Here is a 10,820-nt window from a genome sequence, read left to right on the forward strand (position 1 = left end):
AGCCGGTGGATATGGTATTGAGAGACTTTAGGAAGCAGTGGTTTTTAATTATCTGGACCACATACAGGATGCCGTTTTGATTGTTTTAATGAGGCAGCTGGCCTATTGTCTCTCCTTAATTCCTCCATTGTTTTTAGAATATGTCATAGTTCTTTATTCTTTTATCAGGTGCTCTGCAGGAGGATTTAGACAATAGCCTTCATTCCAACTGCATTGGCTAGTGCACAAAGGCAGCGCCTTGCCGACAGTTAGCAGGCAAACAAGTGCAAATCACAAGCTGCACTTTTCACAGCCCTTTTTTTCGTCCACTTTCTTGACTTGTGTCTTTTTCTCTACCTTCTTGACCTCGCTGTTCAGGTTTCTTACGCGCACAAAGCACGCCGTTGTCATATGTGATACAACTTTGTTTTTTCAGAAGCGGTCTTTTAGTGTTATGTATCTCTGCGGGGTCGCTGCAAAAAATGTGTCGGTACGTCAAGACTATACGGGTACATATAAAGTAAACCTCGGATATATCGGAAATTCACTCACAACGGACAGATAAAAAAGAACCGATTTTTCTGTAATGCATTTCCAATAAAAATTCATTGCATATATCGGATTTTTTATAACGGATTTCGCCTATTTCAGACAAAATCTCCAGTCCCGTTCCAATGCATTTCCATTAAATTTCCCTCGCATATATCGGATGGCCGCATCGTGGCGCTCCGATTCGCCGAATCGTGACAGCCCGCTATACGACGTCATTTGCAGCGTTTGCAGCGTTGCCTGCGCGTCCAGGTACATTGGAAACATAGTCAAGGAAGTGCCTTTTTATAACGGATAAAATCCCATTTACGCATATACCGGATATAAATCCGATATATGCGTAAAACGGACATTTTCCGGTATATGCATATAACGGATTTCGCTTATATCGGACAAAACCAGTGGGAACAATTGAATCCGATATATCCGAGGTTTACTGTAGTATCCATCCATCCATTTTCTATACCGCTTAAGTTTTTATAGACATGACTCATGTACAGGTATTTGAAAACTAAATATTTATAACAGGTGGTACGGAACACATCATAATAGCTGCTTCAAATATTCTCATTTCAATCAATATAGTGGATTTATATTGTTTATAAAAGTATAAAATCTAAGCTATAATTAGCAACATGAACTTTCAATGCACTTGTTGAATTCCCAAAACAATAACAAACCCGTAAAAATGTGTACGCTCTAACACAAACCAACAAAAGGTGATTAAATCAAACGCCTCCCTCAGACATCGCTGTAAGGTATGGTTTTTCTACCAATAAATGGTAATGGTAATGGTTTTATTTCATTTGAACATGCATAAGATTACAATTGAATGCATCACATAATCAGTTCACAGTTCCACATGTCCAAAAGGAGTAGGAAGAAGCAAAGCTTATTAAATCCTACCCCTCCATCTGGTACTTTTATAATCAGTAACTGTTACATTTGGTCACTTCCTGCTTTCCTAATATAGTTTTTAATGTTTTTTTTTTTATTTTAAACATCAACTGCTTGTATTGTTTTTTGAATTGGCTCATCGTTGTGCATTGTTTGAGGGTCTTACTCAATACATTTGTTCACTTCCTGCTTTCCTAATACAATTTTTTTTTCTTTTTTTTTTTTCGTCACGTACCGAAGTACGAAGTGATATGACCATCCAATGACATAATGGGTACCATAGTAACTGTCAATATAGTGATATGTATAGCACATTATGACTGGTTCAAGACTCCTTTATTTAGCAAACATCAACTGCTTGTATTGTTTCTTGAATTTGCTCAATAACCTAATTATGGAAATTATAAGCCTAATGTGCCACAAATAAACATGTTTTGATAAAAAAAAAATATGCAAACATGCAGTGATTGACTGTATCTGGTCTTATTGTGTACACAGGTGTGTATCACTTTAAATGTTTTTTAAACGTCATGTGGCCTTAGAATTGTCAATATCAGCCACGTGTGAGTATTGTATCACTAAGAAGCCGCTTAATGGAAATCAAACTGCAATTGTATTAAATGATGGTATAAGTACTGTTAAATCCAACACGTATATATCTCCAGAAATCGACTGAAACTAGCAGAATGCTGCTTCAGTGTTTTGTTTAGTTCAGGAAAAAAAAAAAAAAAGTGGTACATCCAGTCCTGGTACTGACTTCCAGCATTTGTGCACACAACAGATGGATGTGTCGCTTCCTTGGCTGAAGGGATGCAAGCTGACTGCATATTCTGCTGTCAAAAGCAGTAAAACACTTCTCCACGCTCGCATAATCTGCCTCCTTTCTGAATGCCTTTCATCCCTATTGATCCAAAAAAACACTGATTTGTATCTCAGCATGCACGGGCCTTGTTCATTATTCTCTTTGTAAGCTACAGAGCATGTCTCCCACGAAAGAGATCCATACAGAGAGAAACTTTTGTGGCTATGGCTGCGATACGTTGGCCCATCTTTGTCACTTGCCGTTTGTATCTACCTTGATGGTAACTTGGGCAGACAGTAGAGAGGAGTTTTGTTATTTTAATTAGGAGATAAAAATTCAAAGGACCTCTCCAGGCAGTGTGCGGTATGACAGAATCAAAACGATGAAGTGGAGCGGCCTGAAGTGGGTGTCTCGTCACAGTCGATTGGCCAACAGATAGGCACTGCTCTTTAAAGGGGTGACACGCACACACACACACACACACACACACATATTACACACTCGCGGGGAGTGATGCTTGCACACAGAGGTAGCATATTTTAATATCATTTCCCTCCTTTGACGTTTGTGATGGTCTAATTTTCAGCACTTCACCAGCAGATGGGAAGCGTTTTTCGTCAAAGCGGATAGTGAAATATTCAATTTGGAATCCAAATAATAATGGGGAAATTCATTCATGCAAATGCATGATTTATAGATACGCTACAACGGTTCCAAACTTGACTGTTTTATGTCGTAAAAGCGCGGATGGTGTTAATTGAGAGAACGTTCACAGCGTGGTTTGAAATGCAGGGTTTTGGTCGGGTTTATGTAAACATGAGTAGTGACTAGTCAGTGTCACACATGTGTGTGTGTGTGGGGGGGGGGGGGGGGGTTCTCTTTATTCCACATCAGCAAGGGCTGAAATCACATGTCGCCTCTCAGCCTGACACGGTGATGCTATGTTTGCACATCTTTGAAAGCTAACAGCGTGCCTTAATTAATTGTCCGGCTTTCCTCCGAAACAATGTCCTAATTCTGCCATTTAGCGGGAGCGTATCATCGTTTGTTGTTATCTCCCAAGCCAGATTTCTGTAAATAGTCATATTAAAAACTTTAATCTCTTCTATGGTAAATGAAGTGCGGCTGAAAAAAACCTGTCATGTGCTGAGATAAATATTATCTAAGCTAAAGCTTTCGCTCTCTTCCTCTACCTCCCCTCATTCAACCCCCAACCCCCCCTTAATGAATATGTTCAGAAGATTTGAAAAGGAATGTCTAATCCCCAACACCAAAACACAACAATCTAATAATACCAACGTCCTGTTTATGCGTCGGAAACCAAAAACAGCCATGTTGCCCTCAGTTTTTTCGAAAGTAACATTTGTCGTCTGGTTATCGGGGTCAACGGACATACTTGGTCCACAGGTGACTGGAGATGCACGTTCTCCTTCATTCTTGTTTGTTGTTTTGTGCGTTTGTTCCCACTACAGTATGGTTCTACCTGGTGGGAAAAATTAATTAGAAAATTAAAATGAGATCTCAATTTAGATATATCCAGTGGAACCTTGGTTTTGGTCATTAATGCATTGCAAAAAGTCTGACAGAAACCAGAACATTCGAAAACCAAATTTTACCCAAAATAATATATTATTATTATTATTATTATTATTATTATTATTGTTATTATTATTATTATTATTATTATTATTATTATTATTATTATTATTATTATTATTCATTTTCTATCGCTTATCCTCACGAAGGTCGCTGGTATTATTATTATTATTGTTGTTGTTGTTGTTATTATTATTATTATTATTGATTTTCTACTGCTTTTCCTCATGAGGGTCGCTGGTATTATTATTATTATTATTATTATTGATGTTATTATTATTATTATTCATTCATTCATTCATTTTCTACCGCTTATCCTCACGAGGGTCGCTGGTATTATTATTATTGTTATTATTATTATTATTCATTCATTCATTCATTTTCTACCGCTTATCCTCACAAGGGTCACTGGTATTATTATTATTATTATTATTGTTGTTGTTATTATTATGATAATTATTATTATTAGTAGTAGTAGTAGTAGTAGTAGTATTCATTCATTTTCTACCGCTTTTCCTCACAAGGGTCACTGGTATTATTATTGTTGTTGTTATTATTATTATTATTATTATTATTATACAAAAATATTTTTATGAATTGGTTCCGGACCCAATTGTGAAATGAATTTCCATGAAGTAGCATTGTTTATAAATGGAATATTTGCATAGTAAGAGCATAAAAAACCTGTCTGATATGTTTTTTGGGTATTGTTAGAGCCCTCTAGACAGGAAACAACACCCACAAAGTCACTTTTATGATAGTATCACCTAATATGGCAGACATAATCATAGAAAATAAGATATCTGAATAGGATAACGTAGAGTCGGTGTCGGTAATGTAACATTACTGGTTATATATGCAGTGAACATTTACACAGGAGCTGCTGTCGGCTGCACTCTCCACACTGCTAACCATGCTAACACATCCTGATGTTTGAAATAAAACCTGTTATGCACACAAACATATGAATATTCACTGATAAAAATGATTGTATGTACAAATGATAAATTCTGCCCTTCTCTCACAACCAACACTGAAACAATGTCTCTGTCCGCTTTGTGCAGGTGGCCAACTATGGTGCACCACCACCAAGAACATGATGGAGGGCGAGGAGCTGGTGGCGTTCGCGGTGGACTTTGACTCGCGTTTGCAGGCGGTCAACCACATGTCGTTGAGCGAGGGCATGTACCCGGCCAGGTTGCTAGACAGCATCCAGCTCCTGCCACAGCAGGCAGCAATGGCTTCCATCCTGCCCACTGCCATTGTCAACAGTGAGTATCCGTGTGCCATCGTTCATTTTATTTAAACACGCACGTATCATGCACTTCCTTTTGTTCTCTCACTCTCTAACACACACACACACACACATAGCTTGCCCATAGTCACCTGCTTAACAAGGCGCGTCGTCTCCACAAGGCGGAGATTAACCCAGATGAGTCTCTGCATTGGCGATAAGAACCAACGACCTTCAAGTTTTAGGTTCACATAAACACTCGGAGGATCGGACTATCGTGTTAATTGCAAAATACAGGCCTCATGCAAATAGTGCGTTTGTTTACTTAGCAAGGGCTATCTGGGTTCAGCTCAACAGGGAGGTCTCTGGAAGCAGATGGTCTACTCTTCTTGTTTGCCCTTGAAAAAGGACCCAAACCCAGTGGTTGCAGTGCAGCAATATGCAGCAGCTAATGATTGGGAGGAAAACTGCAGCTTTGAGAAGTCTTTTTCTTCAAGTCTAATGTAAAAATATGTATCCTAATATCTTACGCTTTGTGTTCCTCCAGAGGACATCTTCCCCTGCAAAGCTTGTGGAATCTGGTTTCGCAGTGAGAGGAACCTACAGGCCCATCTGATGTACTACTGCAGCGGGCGGCAAAGAGAACCTGAGACCATCGTTGAAGAGAATGACACTGGACCCCACCAGACCTCCAGCGTCTGCCCCTTCCCACAATGCAACAAGACCTTTTCAGGGGCCAGGTCCCTGGAGATGCACCTCAGCACCTCACACAGTGGTGAGTCACATGACCCAATTGAAGTTATCACGTTGGTATGGAAGATACGGCTCCATTTAAATGTCTTCTAGTCAGGAATATGCATTAAAAATAAGTTCCATTCGTTAGTAATTAATAATTATTCACATTGTTTTATGCGTTACATGCTAGGTTAATTGGCGACTCCAAATTGTCCATAGGTATGAATGTGAGTGTGAATGGTTGTTTGTCTATATGTGCCCTGTGATTGGCTGGCGACCAGTCCAGGGTGTACCCCGCCTCTCGCCCGAAGACAGCTGGGATAGGCTCCAGCAACCCCCCACAACCCTTGTGAGGATAAGCGGTAGAAAATGAATGAATGTTTTGTGCATTAAATCTGTAATTATTGTCAACAAAATGTATTTCCTGTTCATAGTTTGCGCTGCACGGTGATCAAGTGGTTAGCACGCAGACCCGAGTTCAATCCCACCCTCGGACATCTCTGTGTGGAGTTTGCATGTTCTCCCCATGCATGCGTGGGTTTTCTCCGGGTACTCCGGTTTCCTCCCACATTCCAAAAACATGCTAGGTTAATTGACGACTCCAAATTGTCCATAGGTATGAATGTGAGTGTGAATGGTTGTTTGTCTATATGTGCCCTGTGATTGGCTGGCGACCAGTCCAGGGTGTACCCCGCCTCTCACCTCTCTGAATGAATGAATAAATGTTTTGTGCATTAAATCTGTAATTATTGTCAACAAAACGGATGTCCTGTTCATAGTTTGTGCTGCACGGCGGTCGAGTGGTTAGCGCGCAGACCTCACAGCTAGGAGACCCGTGTTCAACCCCATCCTCGGCCAGTTTGCATGTTCTCCCCGTGCATGCGTGGGTTTTCTCCGGGTACTCCGGTTTCCTCCCACATTCCAAAAACATGCTAGGTTAATTAGCGACTCCAAATTGTCCATAGGTATGAATGTGAGTGTGAATGGTTGTTTGTCTATATGTGCCCTGTGATTGGCTGGCGACCGGTCCGGGGTAAACCGGACAGCTGGGATAGGCTCCAGCACCCCTGCGACCCTCGTGAGGATAAGCGGAAGAAAATGAATGAATGAATAGTCTGGAACAGATCCATTGGATTTACATTATTTCCTACGGGATAAATTGCCTTGGTTTTCCGATGCCGAGGCTACCACCGTATCCCGCTGTCAGCTAGCGTGGTTGACAGAATATGCTTTGGTGGCTGAGAATATCCTTGGCATAAACGCATGGCTATTTGATGGTTTCAACAGTTAACTCTAAAGCAGAAGTGGGAGGCGAGATTCTCAGGTTGTCTCTTTTATCTCCTTCACAGGTGTCAAAATGGAAGAGAGCCTCCCTCCTGGCACCAGCTTGAAATGCACAATCTGTAACTACACGGCAGATTCTCTTATTACATTCCAGCATCACATCATGTCTCACCTGTCACAGGCGGCCTTCAGATGCAATCACTGCCATATCAGCTTTCAGAGCCACAGGGAACTCTTACAGCATCAGGACTTACATGGGCATGGCAGCAAACTTCACAGGGAAGGCGACGCCACCGAGCATTCCCCCAGGGGGTCCGAGGAAAGCCTCCAGCAGCAGCAGCAGGCCTGCACCGAGCTCGCCAACAGGAAGGACGCTCTGCTGGGAAGCCCCAAAGGGGCCCTCAGCAAGGAGACCAGCACAGACGGAGAGGCTGACAAGGCTGAGAAGAAGCCCATGCTGTCTGCTCAGAAGGGAGATGCCCACCCGGGCAGCAAAGCCAGTTTTTCCTACACTCGGATCAAGTCCGAGCCCTCCAGCCCCCGCTTGGCCTCCTCCCCCGTGCAACATAACATGCCTACATTTCCCATGGGCCCCTTCTTGTCTCAGTTCGCTTTCTCTCAAGACATTTCAGTGGTCCCGCAGGCTTCGGAGATTCTCGCTAAAATGTCAGAGTTGGTTCACAGGAGGCTACGTCACGGAGGGAGCAGCTATCCTCCAGTCATCTACAGCCCTCTCATGCCCAAAGGGGCCACGTGTTTTGAATGCAATATCACCTTCAGTAACCTGGACAACTACTTGGTCCACAAAAAGCACTATTGTAACAGCCGCTGGCAACACATGGCAAAGTCACCTGACTTCTCCGCACTTTCCGACAAGGTCCCCGAAGCGGTGAGTCCCAACGGCGGACACACGTCGGTCAGCATGTTAACCGGATGCCACCCCTCTGAAGCAGACAGTCACCTCATGCAGTCGGCGTGCTTGAACTCCAGCGTATTAGACATGATCAACGCCGGGGCCAAAGGACCCGATAAGGATCTATCCGGACCGGTGAAAAAGGTCTCGACACCAACCGGGACCGAGGACAGGCTGAATGGAAAACAACTAGAAGGGAAAAGCCCGAGTACTGGTCTTGTGGAGAGCGACAACGACCCCAGCAAGACCACCTGCGACGCTTGCAACATCACCTTCAGCCGCCACGAGACCTACATGGTCCACAAGCAGTACTACTGCGCCACTCGTCATGACCCGCCCATGAAGCGCATGTCCACCAACAAGGTGCCCTCCATGCAGAGGACCATGAGAACTCGTAAGCGCAGAAAGATGTACGAGATGTGTCTCCCTGATCAAGATCACCAGAGGCCCCCCATGGGACAGCCGGGTTTCCTCGGGGTTCCTCCTATGAATCCTTGTACGTCCCAGGAAGCCGTGGACAGCCTCGGAGACCGTTTCCACCCCCGCTGTGACATCTTTCCAGGTATGGTGCCCAAACACCTGGAGGCCTCTCTGACTGTCACAAAGCCCATTTTGGCTCCTAAATGCAACGCGACGGAGCCACAAGAGTTGGACGCTCCCATCGATCTCAGCAAAAAGTGTTCGCCGGTCTCTGATAAGACATGTAGCTCTCCAAAAAGACTGTTGGACTACCATGAATGTGCCGTGTGCAAGATAAGTTTTAACAAAGTGGAGAACTACTTGGCGCACAAACAGAACTTTTGTCCGGCGACTGCCGCCGCGGCCGCTCAGAAGGCGCAGCAGCCTCATCAACAGCACAATGACACTGGCAACATGGACGCCGCCATGTTCCCCGACGTGATGAGCGAAGGCAATAACAACACTGACGAGGCTCTTGATAAGAGTCCGAGTAAATGTGAAAAAAACGGCAACGGGAAAGCGATGGCGCAGAACGGAGGCCTGTTCCCACCCCACCTGGGGCCGGTGCCCGGTCTCAAGCCTTTCGCTGAACCTCAACTCATCCCATCAAAAGATGACAAGAATATGTATCTGCCCCATTGCCTTTATCCTGGAGCAATAAAGAAAATGAAAGGTCCCGAGCAAATATCGCCCTATTTTGGGATAAAGCCAACTGATTATGTGAGCGGGGGGCCGGCGATGCAGGCGGAGGCCAGCGAACAGGAGCAGAGTCTTAATGGAGGAGGCGGCGGAGGTGAGGCGGGAGCAACCAGGGAACAGACCCAACAGCCCGCCGCTAATGGCTGCCCTCATCCTGGCAAGGAGCCGCTACCGCTGCTGCCCAAAAACCGGGGCATGGTCATTGTCAACGGGGCGCATAAGCCAGAAGAACGTTCGAGCGCGGCACCGCAACAGGAGAACCAGCCCCAGCCAGATGGCCAAACCACTAATCCTTCACCGACGTGGACAACCGAGAACCCTTCCGACTCCAACGAGAACATGTCCCCTTCGTCCAAGTCCCCGAATGAGGAGGCGGCACCCGCCGCCAATAAAGGGGTGAACGGGTCCGGAAGTAGCAAGTACTGTCGCCTGTGTGACATCCAATTCAACAACCTGTCAAACTTTATTACTCATAAGAAGTTTTACTGTTCATCACATGCTGCCGAGCATGTCAAATAAAAGACCTCTTCTTCCACCCAAACTCGCCCCCCCCCCCATACCCGTGATATTTAACCCCCTTTTACACCCCTACTTTGTTTTTGGTACACTGTTTGTGTCTGGAATAGTGCATCATGCAGTGCTAAAAACTGCTTGTGGACAATCAAGAAAAGCTTCTCCTTTCATCGTTTTATGACTGAAACGTGCAAAAAGAATTGGTTCAAATATAAAAAGAGAAGACAAATGAATCAAGAATAATATCGGTGCCACTTTCGCATTAATTTATTTTACAATCAGTATTAATGAGTAGTGATTTTAATTTAAATTCAAATGAAATTTATATCAGAGTTGTTTGTAATGTTATTGTATAGTCATTCTTGTGTAGCACACATATTGTTTACATTGTAATGTAGACTCAATGAAACAATAGTCAATAAAACAATGCGATGCATTTTAGACACAAAAATAGCTACTGAGGCACTTGTGTATTCTTATTTGCTGTAGCAAACGCAGTATATGCCCCAAATGTGGACTCGCGTCGGCAACTGATGACTTGCATTTCACATTTCGGCATATACACACGGCTTTGCATTCATATGTGGCTGTTTTGTCCCTGTCTTTTTTCTTCAGATCAGATGTTGATGTTTTCATAAGGATGGCAGCAATCTTGTATAGTACTCCTATTTCTGTTTAACGATACACTTTGGTCTGCCTTTTGGAAAAATTTGCTCTTAATGCAATACTTTGTAAATGAGGGAACATTACTGAAGGCAGTATTATGAAATGGGGACTGTGCATATAATTATTTGTAACCCTTCTGGGGGGCGAAAATTGAAAAAAAAAAAAAAAAAGAATTAGGTTTATTGCTAACGAACAAGATGGGTGGGAGGTCAGTGGGAATACTGATTATCATTCCAATGTCCTGAAAATGTTTCTTAAAATGTTGTTGCTATGCATGTATATGGATGGAATTCAATTCCAAATCTGTTGGAAATTTTTATTTTGATGTGGTGTCATAATTAAAGTTAAATCCTCAGGATGAAACGTTGTCCGGTGTTTTTTCACTTTTATGTACGTACATGACAAATTCCATCTATTCTTTCATTATTTTCAATACAGCACTATTTTTATTCCTGTTTTTTTTTTATTATTTTCACATCGTTAATCATAGGTGA

The 10,820-nt window shown here is 43.2% G+C and overlaps 1 protein-coding gene across 3 annotated transcripts in view; it reads left to right on the top strand.

Moving 5' to 3' along the window:
- zfpm2a (zinc finger protein, FOG family member 2a) overlaps positions 1–10,735 on the top strand; it is a 124,062-nt gene extending 113,327 nt beyond the window's left edge. For 2 of the 3 annotated variants that reach the window (XM_058054015.1, XM_058054016.1), the window contains 3 exons: positions 4,888–5,094; positions 5,605–5,832; positions 7,142–10,735. In XM_058054015.1, the coding sequence (XP_057909998.1) occupies positions 4,888–5,094; positions 5,605–5,832; positions 7,142–9,666 (2,960 nt within the window). In that variant the 3' untranslated portion in view covers positions 9,667–10,735. The remainder of the gene's footprint in view (positions 1–4,887; positions 5,095–5,604; positions 5,833–7,141) is intronic. The other variant, XM_058054013.1, reaches the window with a different exon arrangement.
- Positions 10,736–10,820: the final 85 nt, after the last annotated feature.

The sequence above is a fragment of the Doryrhamphus excisus genome, chromosome 17, assembly GCF_030265055.1.
Source record: "Doryrhamphus excisus isolate RoL2022-K1 chromosome 17, RoL_Dexc_1.0, whole genome shotgun sequence".
Taxonomy (NCBI): domain Eukaryota; kingdom Metazoa; phylum Chordata; class Actinopteri; order Syngnathiformes; family Syngnathidae; genus Doryrhamphus; species Doryrhamphus excisus.